The sequence below is a fragment of the Micrasema longulum genome, unplaced genomic scaffold (assembly GCF_059751315.1).
Source record: "Micrasema longulum isolate JH-2025_06_02 unplaced genomic scaffold, ASM5975131v1 h1tg001163l, whole genome shotgun sequence".
NCBI lineage: Eukaryota > Metazoa > Arthropoda > Insecta > Trichoptera > Brachycentridae > Micrasema > Micrasema longulum.
Window position 1 is genome coordinate 110,346 of NW_028278350.1, and position 23,447 is coordinate 133,792.

At 32.1% G+C, this 23,447-nt stretch overlaps 1 protein-coding gene across 3 annotated transcripts in view; it reads left to right on the plus strand.

Annotated features, from left to right (window-relative positions):
- Positions 1–23,447, plus strand: part of Sarm (sterile alpha and armadillo motif) — a 164,193-nt gene that overhangs the window by 100,982 nt on the left and 39,764 nt on the right. For 2 of the 3 annotated variants that reach the window (XM_088233918.1, XM_088233919.1), the window contains exons 2-3: positions 6,731–6,880; positions 22,100–22,263. In XM_088233918.1, coding sequence (XP_088090044.1) covers positions 6,731–6,880; positions 22,100–22,263 — 314 coding nt within the window. Of the gene's footprint in view, positions 1–6,730; positions 6,881–22,099; positions 22,264–22,293; positions 22,722–23,447 lie in introns of those variants that run through there. The other variant, XM_088233920.1, reaches the window with a different exon arrangement.

Below are 23,447 nucleotides of genomic sequence, written 5' to 3' on the forward strand. Positions count from 1 at the left end.
ATTTTTAACGACGTTCTTACAAGGTAACACCATTTTGCAAAAATGTTAGAGATGGGACAAATTGATCGAATAAAAAAATAATTCATTGGATAATGTTCACGAAAAAAGTATAAATGTCTTATTTTTTGGTGAATAATTGTCTTAAACACACTATAATAGGCTTGTTTTTGCGTTTTCAATCATCATTTTCAATTTTCGGAAACAGAGTTTCATGTTTGCATGAAAAAACTGATAAAATCGATTTGATTGGTACATGATCAGTGATCAGTGATCAGTACTTTTCCATCACGAGTCACATTAGTTTGACAGCTGTCATTTTAAGCAAGCTATATTTTAAGGACTATAGGTGTAACTTTTACGATTGTTTTAGAATAAAAAAATAATTGCACGTAATATAATATTAGAGATCATAAGGTCAGAGTTTGCTGCTGGTACGATTGCATTAGTACCAGAGACCCGATTACAATGAGAATATGTACGAAAATGTGTATATTTGTATGAAAATTTAAAGTATCTTTGTAAGTAACCTGTAATTAAAGTTGATATTTGAATATTTCATTTTTCATACAGAAAATTCACGTGACTTTATCGATAATTGAAGATAGGTAATTTTGTTATTCACTTCCCATTGTAATCACGCCCCACATTTGATTACAACGAAAAATCAATAGAGTTATCTTCAATTGCTTATTAAGTCAAATTGAATATGAAATATTTACATAAATCATATTTTCAGACATGTTCCATTACAGGTTTCCGACGATGATACTTGACATTTTCATACACAACATTAGATTTAACGATATAGATGATTAAAGATAACTCTGTTATGTTTCGTTTTTTTGTAAAGTCTTCCAAAAACATATTTAAAATATACCATTCTTCATTACTGAATGTTTTTTTTTCAAATATAAATGTATTCTGTACCAATTTTGTTCTGTGGGTTTCTGTATTTAACCGTTGAATAAATTTTAGTATTTTTTGAAAGCAGATATATTATCGCCTAGCTCCTAATTCGATAGCACGCTAACAGACTGAAAACTGGCTGAAACTGACTGAAATATTTGATATTATGGTGGGCGTGTTCGCTCAGAGGGTTGGGCGAGCAACCATTTCTGATTCCTGGAAATGTCCTATTCTTTCAGACCGTTAATCACGAATTCGCTCTCCTTTAAAAATTGATTAAATATTTACTGTAAAGATCACGAAAATTGAGAACGACCCCATAAATGTGATTTATTTACTACATTCACTATTTTTTCATACGAATTTTGTCAGTATCGCATAGTCTCGAAAGATCTCTAAATTTCGAGACTCAAATTTGTATCGAGACTGGAAGCCCTAGTCACTTTAAAATATAGTAGACAATAAAATAAAACAATTTTTTGGAGCATTAACTTTGTTATTTCCCATGTGATTCAATCCAATAACCACCCCCTATTTATTTTTCGAGAATCTATAGTCTGAAAAATTAACACTAAATACATGTTACTAGATTAATTTTATGTACATGGTTGTCCTTTTATTTATTTAATTAAATATTAGTATTTATATACTTTATAATTTACTTTGTTTTACTTGTTATCTTGTTTTGATTACATTTATGAGCACACACTATTCATTTATGTGTTTATATGTTTTTCCTATATTTAAAATGTATCCAAGTAAATATCTATTCTTTAATCTTAATTGTATTATTTTACTCTTTTTTCTTACTTTCAAAAAAATATTTCTTCAAACCATTTTTATCTGGTTTTGTTGAGTTTTTTTCTTCTTAATAATATTTTTTAAAGCATCAAAAACAAAATAATATATGTTCATTATTTTATACGTATAAAGTATTATGTCTTTACTCTTTTATTTGATTATGAATTAAAACTAATGTCTGAGCACCCGATGACAAACTATTAAGAATAGTTTATCGGGACAAAATAAATTTTAATACTTTGTTTTCTTTACAATTTATTAATATTGTAATAGTGTGTATATTTTATTGAATGAAGACTCTATGAAAAAAAATGCATCATTTAAAAATGTAAACAAACAATTTAAAATAAATCAATACTTGTTATATTGCGCTTCGGCAAAAAAATATTTAATTTTACGCCTCGGCAAAGAAACAGTCGTGTTCTGAAACCGGTCGGTTTATTAATGTTAATTTAGTAATTTATTGCAAATTTAATACCTTGTTAAATTATTCAAATCATCTATGTATATTTTTTATGTTTGGCAGCGGTAGGTTTGTTATAAATAATTTTAAAAACTTCCCATGATAGAGATCTCAATTATCGTAATTCAATGTTTCATTTAATTTGCTTGCAATATTGCATTTGTGGTGCATATTTTTTTTCAATGGTAGAACGCCTTTTTCATAATTTTGGACAAACTATATTCCACTTTATTCTATTATTATTACTCGTACCCTTCGGAAACATTAGAGGGAGGGTTGTTTATTAAATCAAAAAGGTTCTGTCACAGTACCTGTTCATAGATTGTAATGGAATTAATTTACTATCATAGATTATGACCCTAAAAAACTGCTTCCACAAAGAATCCGGTGATAAAAAGATTTACAAAAAAATATATTTAAATTTGGTTCAGCGTATTAGAGTTAAATAAATTAAAAATATATTTGAATGACATGCTAAAACAATGGTAATTTTTTTACAATGTACAGTCTTTTTGGGATCAAGTAATCACATTAAGAAAATTCCTTAAATGAATTTTAAATGCTATGAAAATAAAACATTCCGTTCGACATTATGAACGTTTTTGGTTTTCGATAATTCGCTTTTGGGTAAATAATAAGTTATACATGCATGAGGTCTTGTGCCCTGCACATACGCAACTTTGCTGTGTGTATTGCGTTTTATAGATTGGACTGAGCGACTGAACTATTGAATACCTGAAGCAAGTCCTTGTTAGAAGTTGGTTATTAAACGCAGTACCAGAACGAGTCTGATAAGAACGTCGATAAGGCAAATTGAATGGGTGCTGTTCTTCATTAAAGGCAAATCCTCATATACGTCTATACGAGTATGTATACATATTACAAATTGTTTGGATAAAATTGTTGAAATATGAATTTGAAATGATTTTTTTTTTTTATTGTTTTCATTACTAGTAACGGTTATTCGCATTAATTCAGAAGTGTTTTGGCTGATTTTAGTTTTATATTTCTGCACAATATGCCTGCGATATCCTCGCTCAGATCAACTTCAACGAATCCCACCGTAATTTGGGTACCAATTCTGTTTTTGCTGCATGCAATTTTAGAACTAATTTTGAATTCTTTTCACCTCTTTCTAAGATGCTTAGAACACGTAAAAAATCTTATTTAACAACGTTGTCTATGTGTTCCTACAAGGCAAGCATCCAAGAAGCAAGCTGTCTCATTACTTCCAGCTTAAAGGTGATACTCAGCATATTATTGTCAAAGCTATGTATTTCTGAATCACGCTATAATCTAAATAGGTGCGACGGTTTTCACGGTCACTGTTATCAATATGTTTCTTTTTGGTGTGATACCGTGTGTGTTAGATCTGTTTTGACGTTTCGGCTACCATTGCAGGAGCCATCTTCGGGGTAAACGGTGTGTTTTGTAGGAAATAGTATGTGTTTAAGTACTAGTATATTAAACTTAACATGGTTCCCAGCACTACATACTACAAAAACTAATAGATATCTGCCTACTGCCGACTGCGACACGGTACTTATTATTAGTATGTAAACACACTTATTTTTTTACAAAACACACAATTTACTCTGAAGATAGCTTCTGGAATGGTAGCCGAAACGTCGGAACAAATCCAACACACACGGTATCACCCAAAAAAGAAACATATTGATGGCATTGATGCTATAATCTGTATATCTGAATCATGCCACCCTATATTTTATCGTACTGTTAAAAAAAAAAATCTTATCCATATTGTACAGGTCTAGGTAAAGTTCAGATGAAATATGTTTTTTTATATTTTTACGTATATTTTTGTTCTGTACTCCCAGGAGTACAACAAATTCATTTTGGGATATAAACATAGTTAAATAAGGGTATGAATTTTTAATTGTTTGTTTATATTTGTTTAAATATAAATTTACAGATTAACTTAAATTTACGTACTAGTACAACAATATGATTAATTAATAATTGAACTTAATACACCCAAATGAAATATTTCTAAAAACTACATAATATACAAGCTAATGACGTTTTTCTTGGTAACAAAAGTCTACGATGTATGCAAGAAAAGCGATTTGCTTATGAATGTTGATAAATCGAAAGTGATGGTTTTTGAAAGGGATGAAAATATAACTAAATGTGAGATCAGCGTGAACGGAGATATTCTGAATCAGGTAGAAGAATTTGTGTACCTGGGAAGTATGTTTACTAGGGACGGAAAGGCCGAGAAAGATATTGAAAGGAGGGTGAGTGCCGGGAACAGGGTGAACGGTGCACTAAAATCTACTTTGGCAAACGAATGTTTATCGCAGGAGGCTAAACTAGCAGTTCACAACGGAGTTCTAGTTCCAACTCTAATGTATGGGAGCGAAGAATGGAATTGGAAAAATAATGATGAAAGTAGGTTGAATGCTGTCGAAATGCGATCCCTCAGGCGAATGTGTGGTAAAACGATGTATGATAGGTGCACAAATGTCGAGATCCGTGAAGTGTGTAAGGCTGAGACATGCATTATTGACAGAATCAAGAAAGGGGTGCTGCGTTGGTTTGGACATGTAGAGCGAATGGACAGCGAAAGAACGGCTAAAAGGATCTACGATGCAAATGTTGATGGATGCAGAAAACGAGGAAGACCGAGAAAGACATGGCACGATCAAGTCCATCAAATACTTGAAGATGGACATGTCAAAAGTAGGAATAATCGGCGTGCGTGCATGAGAAGATGTATGAATGTAGAGGAAGCGAGGTCTGTATGCCAAGATAGAGTATTATGGCGTTCTATCTTCTCTGCCTACCCCTACGGGGAAATGGCGTGATGGTTTGTTGTTGTTGTTTGTATGACCTTTTTCCCTAATATGGAATTCTTTGGGATAGAGCTTCAGGCTTTTCGTAGATCTTTTCGCCACTAAAACAGTGTGGAATGAAGATGGATTTTCATGGTTTAGCTCTAAGTCTTATATGTTGATCGTTTTTATGAATATGTTATATATCATTATTTCACTACCCTTGTTTGTCATTGCTACATAGTTTTATGTTATTTTTGTTCAGTTTCTTTTCCATATGTTTTTTCATGACTTAGGCCGTATGTATAATAAATAAATAAAATAATGTTTCGCCTTCCGCATACCGCCTAAAATAATATTTTTTGAGATTCATGTTGACATTCATTGTTATTCTATAGCACTCCAGTCTCATTTTGTATTCAGTACAATAATGTTTTTGTTAGCCTGTAAATGCAAAGGACAATTGAGCAGTAAAGAAGGGTTTATAAGAGGACAGGACAAGTTTGTCCTGTACTAGCATCGGACCTTTTATCCCCGTGAGAAGAAATGAAAGAGACAAAATATTTAAGGGGCAGAACAATGGACTAGCACGTTGTCCCAGAGATAGATCAGCGGGCTATCTCCGTAGTACAGTGGATTGTGTGAAAACGCACGGATAGGACAGTAGGACAATATTCGTATACTTTCTCTGCGCGTGCGTGTAGCTCTCGCTCATTTTTCAGAGGAAAATGTTGCTTAAATTGGCACCCGGAAAAAATATACAGTTCATATATGTTGCTGCCAAATGATTAAATCTGCCACTCAACTGAGCGGCTAGGCTGTTCTAGGCTAGGCATTATATGCAGGTATTTATCTGAATGGCTAGGCCGTTCGTTGAATGAAAGTTTAACGAAAGCCTCTTTAATTTTAATACAACACTAATAATTTATTTAATTATTTCATTTTAACATAATATACGGCAAAAATGCCTTTTACAAAAATAATATATATAAATCAAGATATTTGGTTTAATTAACGCATATAATACTTTTTACCCAAGATTTAGAAACAAAAATTAAACCTTAAAATTATATACATAACGCATTCAAAAGAAGTTTATAACAATAAAAAATAAATTTAAAAAACTAATTAGATAATAAAATATTTAAAAGGATTAACATAACAAGAACATTTATTTTGTTAGGTGAAGTTAGGTTAGGTTAGGATAGGTTTTGTTAAATTAATAATAATAAAAAAGTTTTCTATGTTTAATCCTTAATTAAACTTAATGAGTAATCATTAACTTAACTATTAAGTTATCAAACTTATTAAAGTTAAGTAAAAAACGATTACTTCTTTATTCTTAAACCTAACCTAAGCGGCACGGCGTTTGGTTCGGCCGTTTTCGAAGGGCTAGCTTTCAACTAGCCAACGAGTTGAATGTTGATTTATCTTTAATTCATTTAACGAACGGCCTAGCCATCCAGTGAAACGCCAGCACTTAATGGACAGCCTAGCCGCTCCGTTGAGTGACTGATTTAACTATATGGCGGCGACATATACTAAACATAGCGAACACGACTGCTTACGGCGCATTGATTGCTCACCTTGTAGTTGCAAACGTTTTTTTATTTTTTTTATTATTTATTTTGTTCTCCTAGAATTCCAATATTTTCCGCAAACTCGCTCGTGGCGCGCGTCGCTGTGTATTCATGTTCGCACCGTTCTCCGTGTAAACAACCATTGTCTTCTTGTGAACCCAGCTTTAATGTTGATTTGTTTACAGGTGGCGGAGTTTTCTCCCGAGCCGGCGGGAGGAGGGACAGACATGGCGGCCATGATGGAGAGCATGAAGGTGTCGGGCCTGGCCAGCAGGAAGGCTCAGCTCAGCCAGCTCGCGTCCAGCCAGACGCAGGTTACCAGCACGACCACACAGGTAAACCAACCTTCTCTTGGTCTAACACCAAATTCACAGACCCCTTACGTGTGTTACCAATGGGAAGAATATGTTAATTTAATTAATTACACGTTCAATCACATTCAATCATATTCCTATTACATATTACTCTGGCACTACTGTCACTTTGACGATTAGTATTTGAAGAATTATTTGTAGTTTTTTTTTATGAAAAGCCTGTTTTTTCTTTAAAAATGTGAACTCATGTGTTTTTTGACAAAAAATAATAAATAAATCACATAGGCTATTATTTTATATTGCTTAAAATGTGAAATAATTAAGTAAAAAACATAAAGTAAAATGTTATGAAATTCATTTTAATATTTTTGGCAATAAATGCTCTTTTATATATTCAAAATAATTTTCTTTTTCCATTTTTAATAAATAATAGTTTTGGAATTAGCGATAAAACATATTTTTGAGCAAGACGCAAAGATCTAAATTTATCAAAATGAGTCATGAAATTAATTTTTAAAATTTTGGGTCTAGAAACTCTTTTTTAAAATCGAAATGCATATTTTGTAATGCTAACCACATTATTAAAAAAAAAATTGGAATGAGCAATAAAACATGTTTTTTGAAAGCAAAACGCAAAGGTCTAAATTTCTCAAAATGACTTAAATGTTAGTTAATATTTTTTTCGATTGGGGTTCAATTATAAATAAACGTTGATACACAAATAAAGTATGAACTAATTAACGAAATAAAATTTAAATAAATCACTACATTAAAAAGGTGTAGTATAAAAAATAAAAATAATATTCTTCAAAGTTTTATTGAAGAAATTTAGTTGTTCATGTTCATGATAATTTATGTTCAGTGCCGAAATACGGCGTTTATTGGCAAAAAAATAAAAGGAAATACATGCAATACAAATATTAAAAAAAGGATTAGACATCGTATTAAATTGCAAGCAAATAATCATAGCAGCTTCACTAGATACAAAAATACCTGTTCTAAAGCTACATTTATAATATACATATCGTGGTTATACAAGTAAAATTGACTATTTGCAAAAATGTCGAAATTGAGATTATTGACTTTTTGACATCGTATTAGCATAATGCTTGACTGGTAAAAATGCCAAGTCGATCCGACACTCTAAAAAGAATTTAATTTGTAAAATATGTGACTATTTGATAGAAGCTCACAGATTTTCGACAAGTAAAACTGACCAACACAAATAGTTACTTTTTTTAGTAAATTTAAGATCCAATGAATTGACCAAGTAACAGTTAGTCAATTTTACTTGTAGGTGATGTCACGAGTGAAGAGTTAGTTAGAGTTAGTAATCAGTAGTTAGTAAGTTAGTATACGTTTTGTATTTGACAGATACCGTTTTTTAAAGAAAAATTTCATTAATAAAATTTATTCTTTAGATTATTACGTAACACTTCTTAATTATTTGTTTATTTTCATTTATTTTGTATTTTTGTGTTCATTTAACCTTTATAAATATTAAAAATAATGATTATTGAAATAAAAAATCCCAAAAACATAATTTATAGTTACAAAATAAAATACTATCTCCCTCAATGAACGAAACAAAAATGATTATCTGCCAAATTTCATGACAAATTTTACAGGTAAAATTGACTAAGTTTTTCCATTAATTTTTTTTAAATGAAAGTGATAATGTTTTTTTAAATGTGTTCATATTTTTCATTAAAGTTAAAAGTACCGTACATATAATGTAAAATTACCAACCACCTACTTGAAAAATCTGATCTTTGAGAAGCAATTGAACTTTAGAAAAACATTAAAATGGCTCCCCTGAACATCATTGATTTTGTCACTTGGTCAATTTTTCTTGTATGCCCACGATATACACTACAATATATAATAATAACAATTATAGTATTACATTGTCTTAAAAATAAAGAAACAAAAAAAAAATACTAAAAAGATTTTTGAACAATTTAAAAAATTAAAACAATGATAAGAAAAAAAATATACAAGATTTAATAGAATATATGTCAAAAAGTAAATAAATAAAAAAATGTCTTTTTTTTTGTAAAAATTGACAACTAACAAATTTCAAAAACAAAAAAAAAACCTAAAACCTAAGTAAATAAAAAAACATTGTGACGATGTTCTATAAAAAATTGAATGGTTACGAACAAAGTTAAAAAATAAACATGAATCGTGAAGTATAAGGGCGTGGCCAATACAATGACCGTTTTTGCGGGAATCCAAAATTACAAATTTAAAAATATTTTTTATGCTGCTAACAAGTAGCAAAAATTTTTTTTTTACTCGACAGTATTTTATAGACCTTATATTATTTTTAAAATGTAAAAAAAAGGTGATATTTCCTATTCATTGACTTCTCGTTTTCCAATGTCATTTTTCTTCTATCTTTTATCAAACCCATTATCACCGCGTGTAAATACAGATGAGTATTAATATCTTCATGTTGGCAGCTTGCCACATCTCGGTACTGTATTTTGGCGGCAGAAATACTGTCATGGCTACCTTTGCAATCTTTTAACTGGCTCAGGTACAAAACAATTATTTATTTTTGGGAACACCTACGCGTTGCCTTCGGTTACGCCGTACTTTGTGCTATTGATTCCTCGTAAATTATTATCATTCAATATTAAATCACTAATAATTACATACAGTTTATTCAATGTCTAACACAGAACTGGCTATCCGTCTCAACAATTGCAAATATATTTTGTATTAATTTATTTTAATTACTAGATATATTTTGCTTTGATTTAGATTAATAAGGGAGATCAGTGCCACAGGAAATTGGATATAAATAGTGTTTTCTTTTATACGCGGTAAAAATCGGAGCATTCAATTGTTAGGCGAAGTTTCTCGAAAATGTATGAAACAATATATAAACAAACGTTTTGATAAAAATGAGCTACTTTAAAACGTCATGGGTTAAGGTGAACATGTGCTTAGAATAGAAAAATATCACAAACTACGAATATCGATCATGAAATGGATTTAGATTAGTTGTTTTGATTAGTTGTCTTTTCAAATATTGCGGAGAAATTACAATATTTGAGTTTGTCCAAATGTTCGTAGACAAAAGACTGGATTTCACCCCCTCGGGAGTCATTAAGATTAACAAATTACAACAGGGATGGAGAATACCTTAAATAAGGGAATATGGATGTCAAGGCATTTAAATGCCTTAAATACCTTATTTAAGGTATTCTCCACCCCTGTTGTAATTTGTTAATCTTAATGACTCCCGAGGGGGTGAAATCCAGTCTTTTGTCTACGAACATTTGGACAAACTCAAATATTGTAATGAAACCAACTGGTCCAAGAAGAAGTGTAAAAATTTCAAAATTGTTTTCAGGCGTTGCCTAGTATGTGAAATAATTCAGTCAGATGATCTCTTCACAACAATAAAGGTTTCAGCTCTTTAACTTCACTAAAATCAACAAATGGAACAATTAAAGAAATATGGATGTTCAAACATAGGCAAAATGGTGAATGTTACACAGTGTGTAAAGTGGCCACTTAAACCAGCCAATGACAGGTCATAAGCCCTGTAAATGCCTTGACATCCATATTCCCTTATTTAAGGTATTCTCCATCCCTGTTGTAATTTGTTAATTGTGGAGAAATGTTTTCATATATAACGTTAAAAAAGAAATTGTAAAAAAATGTATCTCTGTATATTAAGTCTTCTTTGTTTATTCTCACATGTAAAATATTTTTTTTAAAGTATGATTTTAAGTGTCCTCGGCACGGGTAACCCCAGTGAGGTCACATTATTTTGTTATTAATCTTCGCTTATTTGGGAAAAAATTAATAAATACATATACGTTTTCCTGAGACCTCTCCTTATTGTTCGACCAGAAGCGTGTCAGTTCCACTTTTAGGTAAAGTAGCCTCGGATACATCCAGTACCCTTATGCACTGGAACAACTGTTTTGATGGATATGTTGGAGGACGCCGGGATATAATGCAAAGCAATAATTTCTGCAAAATTATTAAAGTCTTTAAGATGGATGCCGCACAACCTCCCCAGCCAACTATTCTAAAGTCACAGTGGATTGAAGCAGAGCAAAGTACGCACTACTAAGAGTGTCATTTCATAGTTTCTGGACTGGTAACTGATCATGTTTCCTTTAAGAGAATTGGAAAAAATGTTAACCATATTGGTTTACGAATCCTGTGTCTTTTGCACTATTAGGTAATAATAATGATATAATATTTATGTAGGTAACAATAATTTACATGCAATATCACAAGCATGTTTGCGACAAAATAGTCAAATAATCACAATTGACGGATTGTCGTATGTAATAACTAGATCTGATTAAAGCCGATTTTGAAAGTAATTGTATAAAAATCTATTCTGTTTTTAATTAAAATTAATAAGGGTCGGTTTTATAAACATCTAATCAAACTTCCGTAAGTGTAACGAACCGTTGATCGTTCGTTACGATAACCGACGGTTTTGTGTTCTATAAACCATTTTTGTTAACGGACGGTCACCGGTAAGCATTTTCATAGAAATTGAAATTTTAGTCGCAGCTTCTATATTTTTTTGTCAATTGTCTATGGAAAAACTTTTTATCTAAGCTCTTTCTGTCAAATGCGAACGGTGCGCATTCGCATTGAATGAAAAAATACATCAAATGCAAATACTCGACAATTTTGAACGAAGTTTTTACACAAAAAAGAGCTATGAATCGAAATTAAAATGATTAAAAACGAGCAGGTACGATGGATAGTTTTTACTATTATTTGTTATTTTAGTATACATTTATATCAATAAACCATGTTTAAAATGTTTAAAAATTAACGGCTGAATATATTTATCCATCAGATTAAAGTTGATTTTGTACCTCCACGCAGAGTAAAAAACATATAAAACTAGTAATTCAACTAAATCCCAAAATAATGACTATCTGCATGTTAATAGGGCGGAGATTTGATCAAATAACAATGTGATAAAACAACTGTCATCTCAAATACGGCAGCGGCGCTGAAGGTAACGGATCGTTATGCATTTAACCGGCCAAAATCGGCCAGTAACCATTTAACCATAGATTTAACGGCTCGTAACGCTACGAACGTTTATAAAACGCAATAATCGGCCGGTATAACAAATATTAGTTAAAAATGGTATCAAGTTAACGAACGGATGTTTATAAAACCGGCCCTAAGTATTCCTCTGTAAAGTCGGATGGTTATCACTCATGCACATATATATTTTCTTTGAATGTTGCTTTCCCAGAAAGCTATTTTTCATTTTCCTTGAACACTACCACCATCTAGCGACAAACCATTCAACCGCTTTACAAATGAAATGGGTGATTCTGACTTTTCATCGAAATATAAATAATACTAGCTTTTACCCGCGGCCTCGCTCGCGTGGTACTAGGGAGAAAAATAGTTTATAATTTGTTCTGTCGTTTATCAATAAAAAAATCCAAAGGAATGATGTATTTTTTGTGATAAAAAATAGCCTGTATCGATTGCCGGCGCTACAACTATCGCCATGCAAAAATACGACGATCCTTTATTTTATGTCGACGTAGCATCGTTATTAAGTTTTATTCCACTAAGAACTTACCCGAGGGAGCTATTTTTTTTCGGGATAAAAAATAGTATATTTAACTCTTCATTTCTCCGGCTATCACGCAAAAAATCACGCCGATCGGTTGCTCCGTTGCGACGTGACGGAAACAAAACTTTCACATTTATAATAAATATTAAGTATGTATATCTTACTTACTATACTTATGTATTACAAATTATATTTCAATAATTTTGAACTTATACAAATCTGATGGGAAGTTAAAATTTATCTTCAATTTTATCTACAAAGTAAAATTAAGTTTTCTGTGTGAAAAATATAATATGTTTACAATTTGTTTTTTTAAACGTGTTCAATTACCGGTTATCGACGAAGATACTTTCGTACATAAATATCGATATTAGTTTATACCGTCTCAGTAGCCGATGAAGATAGCCGTTCATAATCGCGGCCCTGGTCAGGACGATCGACAAAATCAAGAAAGGAAAGTTGCGTTGCTTTGGACATGTATGTAAAGCGAATGGACAGCGGAAAACGGCTAAAAAGATTCATGATGCGATTGTTGGTGGATCCAGAAAACGAGCAGACCGAGAACGACACGACTTGTTTGAATTCAACAAATACTTGAATATGAACAAGACAAATGTCGAAATTACAGTCGTGCGAGCATGAGAAGATATATGAATGTTGAGGAATCGAGGTAAGCAGCAACGACAGATTGAAGTGGCGTTGTATCACCTCTGCCTACTCTTACGGGGAAATTTATTTATTTATTTATTTATTTTACATAAACGGCAGAAATTGCCTTTAACATATATTGAACATAAATATGAAAAAAAAATTAAAAAATACATATATAGAAACATAACAAAAAATTATAAAAATTGCATAACTATAACAATAGTAACAAGCAGGTAAATACATAAAAGCAACCAAAAATAATAACGAAATAAATACATAAATATGAAAAAACAAAAAAGGAAAAAACATTTTTAAATAAAAAGAAAAGTTTAAGAATAATATTGCGAGAGAAAAAAAGAAATCAGACTCGTTTTATAACTATCAAGTCCAGAACCAAATATATCAGCCTTGTCCTCATACTGATTGCCATATCTATGGAGCCTAGGGATAGGCGAGTGCATGTGATAGTTGGTTCTAGAACTTGTAGAACAAAAAGGAGATCTGTGGCGGGTATGTCGACCAGGTACACGGAAACACACCAACTCCAGCAAATCTGGACAGTCAATTAATGAATTGATCACCTTAAAAAGTAATATTAGGTCAGTTAGGATTCTTCTATCAGAAAGTCTTAAAAGATTTGCTGAAGACAACAATTGATTATAATTAAATAAAGCAGCAGGAATATGAAGTTTAAAATTAATATATTTTAGAAATTTCTTCTGGACGCGCTCGAGTGAATCAGAATGTACACGATAATGGGGCGACCAGACTGGAGAAATATATTCTAAACGACTTCTAACCAGGGAGCAATAAAGTGACTTGATTGGTGCGATACTTTCAAATTTATTAGTAACCCTACAAATAAATCCCAACATACTTAGCGCCTCGTTTGAAATCTTGTCAATATGTTTGATAAATGTAAGTTTATCATCAAAAATTACGCCAAGATCCCTAATGAAATTAACTCTTTCAATTGTTGCGTGGTTCAACAAATAGTTAAAAATTAAAGGTTTCTTACTTTTTGAAAAGGAAATAACCTGGCATTTATCTATATTGAGAAAAAGATTATTTTTATTGCACCACTCGTGAATTCTGTTGAGATTCATCTGCAGGGTATTGCAATCATCAGTATTATTTACAATTCTATAAAGTTTAAGGTCGTCAGCAAAAAGCAAATATTTTACATCGCTAAAAATTTCAACAATATCATTTATATAAATTAAAAATAAAATAGGTCCCAAGTGTGATCCTTGGGGTACGCCGCTTGTTGCTAAAAAACTATAGGAGATATGAGAATTTATTTTAACTGCTATTTTTCTATTATATAAGTAACTAATGAACCATTTTAAGAGTTCATCACGTATTCCCAGTCGACCAAGTTTCTGCAACAAGTTAGAGTGGCAAACTTTGTCAAAGGCTTTACTGAAGTCGGTGTATATAGCGTCGACCTGGTGCTTCTTATGAAGTGCACTAGCAATAAAATTCTCGTACAAAATGAGATTGGTGACTGTTGAACGACCAGTAATAAACCCATGTTGCTCAGGAGCAATTATTTGTTTTAAAGGTATAATTAAGTTATCAAGTACAAGTTTTTCAAACAACTTAGGGAGGGTAGACTGAATACAAATAGGTCTGTAGTTGGATATTTCATCTTTGCTACCCTTTTTAAATATGGGTGTAATGTGGCTATATTTCCATATATCAGGAAATACGCCAGTAGTTAAAGACTTATTGAATAAAATTTTAATAGGATGTGCTAATATATGAATACAATTTATAATGTAGACTGGAGGAATACCATCAGGGCCAGCAGACTTACGTTTATCCAACGATTTTACAAACTTGATAATTTTTTTATCAGAAATAGTAAAGTTAGGCAGGTCAATAAGCTCAGTTAATTTATTTTCCATTGTTTTATTTAAAGTTACGGCATCATCATAAACATTGGAGAAAAAGTCAGCGAACATATTAACGGTATCTTGCATATTACTAGACCTATTATTTCCATATCTCATAGATTTAGGAATACCAGTATCGCTATTGTCTAGGATTTTAGCATATCTCCAGAAATACTTAGGATCAGTCAGAATATTATCTTCGATCTTTTTTATATATGCATTGTGACATATTAATGATGTTTTTTTACAATACTTCCTAATCTTATTGAATTCAATATAATCAGTTATTGATCTGGTTTTTTTATATTGCTTATGCATAATTTTTTTGGAGATTATTAAATCAATCAAATTCTTAGAAAACCAACTTGGATATTTGTTTTCCCTTTGAACTGAAATTGGTACAAATTGCTCTATAGAAGAGTTTAAAATATTGTGATTGTTTATTGTTTATTGTTTAAATGACGTGATTGTTAATTTGTTTATTTGTTATAATATAAGATTTAGTAATTAAACTAATTTTATCATCATCATCATCATTCTCTTTCCGCACCTAATAGAGCATATGGCACTGCATTGGTAAACTAAATCGCAGCGTATCTTGATCATTTTCGTTACATGAAGGTAGGATGATCATTCTTACGCTTCAGGTGCCACTTAAAAGACTATTAAGTATTCAAGTTTAAAAACTTTATTAAATAAATGTTTTATTTTAACCATGTCGGTAATCGAACCCGAGACCTCTTTGACAGTAGGCAAACACACTGACCACTACACGATGAGGCCGACAATAAATATAAATATTATAAATCATAATATTGAAAATGAAAATAAATTACTGAACATTCTGACTTCATTCTGCCATAGATCCTGTCACAATTGGGAAATATTTATTAAAAAAATATAAAATAATAAGTGTCTATGAAGTACTGTGGAGTTCAATTTTTTTTTGTACGTATAAGTAACATATATATGTATTTTTGATTCCCGCGAAAACGGTTCATTGCATTGGCCACGCCCCGAATACGTCACGATTCTGTTCAATTTTGAACTTTGTTTGTGACCGTTCAAATTAAAAAAGAACATCGTCACGAATCTTGACGTCACAAATCATCGCATTAGGGAAACAATGTTCTGAGTAGATTCATGATTTTTTTGAGACTTGAAAGTTTGAAATGAAGAGATTATTTTATATTACATTTTTTTATTAATATTGTCTTAATAAACTCAGGTAATAATAATGAAGGATTGATTTCGTTTCTCTTTGAAATTTTAATGAAAATTGAGCCGAATTCAAATATAAGTACATATTATAAAAGTAAAAAAACTTATTTTGTTTAATAGAACCTTGTTTCCCCAACGCGACGAATTGTCAAAGCCAAACATGTTACGTTTTTGCGGAGACATATTTTTTAACAATTTTATTTTAAAATTTATGTACAAAAACATTCATCCATATCGATTTTTAAAATACAATTAACTTTTATAAATCCATTTCACTTACTTTTATCGGTATTCGTAGTATGTGATATTTCACTGCTTCGTTTCGTAAGTTCGATCGTTTAAAGTATATCCACCTCACCCTAACGAAATTAAAATCGTATTTCGCTCTCGTTTCCGCTCAAGATGTTGAAAGGAGAGTGAATGCGGGCAACAAAATGAACGGGGGACTAAGCACAGTAATTGCTAATAAAAATGTGTCAATCGCAGCTAAACTGGCAGTGCACAACGGAGTTTTAGTCCCAACACTTATGTATGGAAGTGAAACATGGAACTGGCAGAGGAAGGGTGAAAGCAGAGTGACCGCGGTCGAAATGCGTTTTCTTTGACGAATGTGTGGGAAATCAATGTATTCAATTCAATTAATTTATTTGAAATAATACATACATTACAAAATAAAATTGAATACGTACATATTATAAAAAGACAAAAAATACATAAAGAGACTCTTGTTAAAACAGTAGGAGAATCCTGCTCCGGAAAACCCCTTCGGATACAAGGAACAGATCATCATTCAGAGCGATGTTGTTTAGCATAGCGGTAGCCCTTCCAACAGGCATAACCATCGGCAAGTTAGTCCTGTATATCGGAATATGAAACAATCCATGCTGACGCTGTCTTAGGTAATTATCAGGAACATACAAATCAATGATCATCATAATCTCAGAATTATTTATTATACCGCGCAACAATCGATAAAAATGTGTAGTCAAATACATATTCCTTCTAGTCTCTGAACTGCTGTAGCCAAGCATACCCTGGAGAAACTCGGTCGGGTATGACTGGGTTACGAATGATGAAATCAGGCGAGAGTGTAAATCTGAATCGGGTATAATTTATAAGATTTAGAATGGGTCCCTGAGATCGCTCTGTCATGTAGAACGAATGGATGACGAAATAATGATAAAACAAGTAAATATGGCGAAAATGAACGGTAACGTAAGACGATGACGGCCAAGGAAGACGCGACATGATCAGATAAACCAAAATCTTAAGTCTCGTCATGTCAAAAGCAGACAGAACCGAAGGGCATGTATGACAAGATGTATTAATGTGTAAGAGGCTAGAAATGTATGCCAGGATAGACGTGTGTGGCGGTGCATTATCTCTGCTTACCCCTACGGGGAAATGGCGTGATGGTAGTAGTAGAAGTAGTTCCCGCTCAGACGATACGAATTAATTTACTAAATGAAGTACTCGAAGTTACAGAATAAGGGCTTATGTCTTGTTGGGCGGAAAATTGTGAATTGCAAATGTAAAAAAAAAACACACCTATGTTTTTTCTTTTAGCTAATTTAAAAAATGTATGTATATGGTTGGTAAAAAAACGATTCCATTTTTAAATACATTCAAAATCGGCAAACATTTTAACAGAGACAGAGAACACGCTTCATATTATTGTAAATGTGTCATTTCCCGTAAACACACCCCCTTTCAATATGGGTTTGATATTTTGGTTGCGGTTTGTGTAATATTATTTGGTAATCACATTTATGACAACATTAATTTATTCTGTGATTAATCGTTATGACATTGTATTTTTGTGAATTGTGAAGAAGTATGATTTATAATTTATCTGATGTTTCACGCAATTTCCTTTGTTTAATTAGGTTTTTAAATTGCCTATCATTGCTTCGCTTTTTATTTCCTTTTATTAAATTACTCTTATGAAATTTCTTAGTATAACTGCATTTTAATAATAATAAGGAAAATACATTTTTTAGTTTTGACCACTTTAAATTTAGAATGAGGAACTTCAACCCTACGGGAAATTGATCTAACAAATGTTTTCTTGCGCGCGGTAAAACTTTGAGCATTAAAATTGTACGGCAAAGTTTCCTGAAAATGTACGAAAAAAATAATAAAAATCATTTTAATAAAAACGAACTACTTTGAATGACGTCTCTGGTTTAGATGAGTCGACTTATGGTATGAGAGTAATGGGAGATTTCCAGTTTGCTTGCCGTGGATGGACCAACAAGAAGAACTGATCTAGAATAACCGGATAAGAACCTCTGACGTCACACGCGAAGTTATTTCAGAAATACAAATAGCTCCGATAATACGATATATAAAAAATGGAAAAAAAATTTTTTGGCTTTGTTTAATAGTCTATTAACAAATCAAAAAAATATTTTAAAAAACCACCGAATTTCCTCATTATTGTTCACCAGTATACTGCATAATACTAAAATTAATTAATTTAACTTAAGTTTGTCCATTCTTACAATGATGTAAAATCATGATAATAAACCCTTGATTTCACTTGTATATTACATAAGATTTTGTTTATTTTCCTACTATTTCAACGATGTCGGTCACGACGAAACCCGGTCACTGGTAAACAATTTTAAATTAAAAGTGGATGACGATCCTAAATCATACGTTTGTAATTTTTTTGATTGTTTGTGTATTAAGAATGAAATTTGTGATCAACACCTTCCGTCTTTTATGCTCGATTTGATTCGACTCCACTACGTGTTACAACTGACCCCTTTAGCGGGGTCCAAAGTAACACTTGTTATGTCTCCAAAAATCCTCGATAGTTGAACCAAATAAATTGATGTCCCGTGGTAGTATTGTGGACTCACAGACCAAAGTTCCGTGGTTCAAACCCCACTCTACCACAGCTCGATTTCCATTTTTCCAGCACAACTTACTTACAACTTTTAGGAAATGGTCTGAAAATTTTAGTAAATAATAAAAACTTGAATGTTTTTTTTTTTAAGTTTCATTATTTTGAGCAGACAACAGTAGAATATGCACGTAAAATTATAAATAACTGCGCATAGTCCCTGGCTGTTAAACGAGTTTTACTCTATATTTAATCGATTTGACCCAATGAGTACAAATGTAAAAAGTGTTAGTTTAGACCCCGCTCTCCATTACATAAAAACCAAGAGTTTGGTGGAATCATGGCATTAAAATATTTAAATATCGAACCAATCACCTTTTTTTAAATATTTGTTTTATTTAAGAAGATACATACTTGAACAGAAAATATAAAAGGAAAAATAATGAAACCCACTAAACCGCGAAACCGGCTTGTCAGCAGGTTTTTTTTTCGTTTTCAAAGAAAAAGGTTACAGGAATTATGTAAATTTAAAAAGTAATATTAACATTATTAAAACTAAAGGATAGATAAACGTATTTTTCATACAAAATATATGTACAAAAATTTTAATAGTAGAATGTTATCATAAAATAATAATCAATATTAGCCATTGAGCTATTTTTTTCTTAAATGTTTTGTCAAAATTTTAATTTTAAGATCTGCTTAGAAATCTTATTGTCAATTTTTAGAATTGTAAATGAAGTGTTTTTTTTAAATCAATATTTCACGTCTACCCTCCCAGAAATCGAACCTACAACTTTAAGCACGATAAGCGACCGCGCCAACCACTAAACGAGGTGGACTTATCTTGACTTATTTTTTAGGATTTTTATCTGAAAGCAGGCTTCGAATCAAAAATACTAGACAAGGGTTCTGGTTCTGTTTCACCTCCAGAACTGTTATTTATTCATCCGTCCGGCATACATTAAAAAATAATAAAATTAAAAAAAAATATATATATATATATTCTTTTTTTTATTACGAGTATTGTGTTGTATTTATTTTAGATAGTTGTACAAAAAAATTTGAACATCTAATAATACCTTAACTAATAAAAAAAATATAGATATAAAATTAATATGAGTTCATTGATACTAATAAAAGCAATGACCACTACATAGTCAAAAATAAACAAGATAGTGTTGTCATAGTCTAAAATACATTAAATTATTTAGTCTGTGATGAGAAACCATTGACAAATCCAATCTAAATCTGCCACTGTGAGAATCATAATACATTACCGTTGTTCGTTCGTCGAATCTTCGGTTTTCCCCTTACGAGATTCGATTTGGCGCCAACCCATCCCTAAAGCAAACTGTTGAATCAGCGTCGCGACGTCACCTTCGCGTCGCGGCGCTTGACACATAGATGAGACAGAGATCAAACACATTTATTTACTTTATTAAACTTTTTTTCAACACATATTTTTTAATTTGGGTTCTCCGGAGCGTTCTTGACCATTTTACATCGATTATTAAGGTGGTTGTCCTATTATTCAATAAGTCCACTCATGTTTACTACACATTGTCCCATATATACAATACTCACACACACATACACACATACACACATATAAATATATATATATATAAACACAGACACACACCCCCAATATAAACACACTCACCCTCACCAACATGTACAATAATTAACATATTACAACAGAGATAAAGAAAATTTAAGAGAAGGTAATATAGAAGTCTAGGCATCTACAGGGCTCTATATTACCTTATCTTAAATGTTCTTTATCTCTGTGGTAATATGTTAATGTTAACACCTCCCCAGAGAGTTGAATCCAGTCCTTGTCTACAAAAATTTGAACAAACTCAAAATATTGTTGATGTACAATAATAACACCGATACGCGCATAGTGATCTGGCGAAGATTGTAAAGAAGATTTATGGTCTCCAAAGAATGTCCGGGACACCGACCCATAACACGTGCAGGGCCTTTGCCCCAATGCACATTTTTCTAAAATTCCTTCCAATAGCTAGACCAAATTATTTAGAAAGAATTGTCATTTAAATTGGGAAATAATTATCAATCCCATGTGATCTGCCCAATCGACCTATTGCTATATTTTAGCAGGTGCACGAGTCGTAAACGCTCATCCAGGGTTATTTTTCCTTTTTGCACGCAACATTGATTAAACATTTACAATTATTCCAAATAAATGGAGGTGGAGTTTCTTCTAAAACGTATTTTTATGTAATGTAACACCATTGTTTATCTTCGCGTTGAAGTCTAATGATCAGCGCCTTGCCTTTCATGCAAGAGGTCTCAGGTTTGATTACCAACACTGTTGGTATGAACTATTTGTTTCAACGGGTGTTTTTACACTAGAATATTTTAAAGCTCCTTGAACTAGCACCCGAAGCGTAAGTCATTTTATCTAGTATTAAAAAGTAGTGCGGATACTGACTACTGATTGTTGTACCTCCCGGCTTCCAGAACCAACTTGCCTTTGGTTGTGCCGATTAGAAGAGCAGTCAGGCAGCTGAATATTATCACTTTGGAGATAGACATCTTTCACATCAGGGAAACTATATTTTATCATCATCATAATTCCCTTGCCGCACCCAATAGTGCATAGGCACTACATTAGTCCACCAATTGCAGCGTATCTTGGTTATTTTTGTTACATGAAGGCGAGATGGCCAGTCTTGCGCTTCAGGTTGGTACTTGGTCCAGGGACTATAGTGTGTAAAAATACGTTCGTATCAACCATGTCGGGAATCTAACCCGAGACCTCTTGCATCGTAGGGCACCACGAGGCCGACACTATGTTTAAGGGACAAATACTCTTGCTATTGGAGAGTATTATACCTTAATAATATCAAACCATTGCTCAAGAGTTCCTGGTCTGATGTGTTGTCCTAATGACGACTTAAACATTTTGTTTTATTTGTAATGTTATTTTGAATGATGAGATCTTACCGTTTGTTTTGTACCCCTGTCCCCACGGCTCATGAGTGTCTTTCTGTTTATAGATGGTGTCCAACTCGACTAGCAGCAGCTCCTCCAGCAGCAGCCGGCAGTATGCGTCCTCCAGGCTGCACCACCTCACGTCGGCGGAGATGGCCAAGTCAGACCTGTCGGACCTCAAAAACTCCATTACAGAGATGAAAAATCTGCAGCTACCTAGCTTCTCTAGGTGACAAACACTTTAATACACTTCTCCGAAGCCGCGTCAAAAGTCTCGACCGCGAAAAACATTACGCGAAATTGTCAAATGAAGCTATTTTAAATCGCTGACTAATCCGTGACGAGCTTTTCAAGTCTACGCATCGAGTGTATAAAAGCATCCGCAAATTTCAACGCTGTTTATTTTGCAAGAGTAGCTCGTCTCGTATAAACGATATCCCGGAACATTTGTTTGTTTTGTGATTAGCTTCGCGTCTGTTACTAAAGTGATAAAACTGATCTACAATTTATTGCACGTTTACCATATTTTTGCATTTTTACATTTATACAACGCTGTATGTTTTTGTCTAGTGCAACGTCGCGTAATATAATTAGCCAAAGCAAGTTAAATAATATTCGGCATCATTAGTTTTTATTCTACATTTAACGAAGCGGCGAAATGGCTACCTTAATAGAGGTCCTCGAAATGTATGTTATTTTGAATATTTTTGCATGTTTATACGTATTATTAAGAATTTATTCTGCATATTGAAATCGCAAACACACTAAAAATTGTTTTTATGCGAAAGAAATTTCCTGATGACAAAATATGACAAATTATTTAGTGAGTGATTTTTTGAATATATTTTTTTACAAAAATAGGGCGGTTGACTTATCATTTTTATTTCTTTTCTACATCCAAAATATGCTTGAGTCAAATTTAAGAGATAAAGAATCTTTTTCTTACCTTTGTCCCTTGTAACTACTTACCGTATCGTAAGTTCACAATGTAATTTTAGATTTATCTCAATCGTAGACAAGTCCACTATTTTGTTTTATCGATAATTACCAAAGGAATAAGTCAATAACGTAAATATCTTTTTCGATAGTGCCAAATGTTTAAATATAAATAATATCTTATTTTCATATTGTTTGCTCACACCTTTCCGAACCTCATAATTCCTCTTCGTAATATTTCAATCTAAAAAAGATGCAAACGTATTTCGATCATTCTCGTAAAATAAATATGAACCGGGTAAATAAGATAAATTTACTAGAATTTAGATTCAACTATTATTTATTAATATTTTATTTACCTGACGCGTTTTCTTAGCTGTTGTATTTTTGTGTAAATAAAAACCAAATAATATCCACATTTTTTGGGAAAAAAAAAAACGTAAATTTACCGGTAGTTAAAAATATCAGTTAATAACT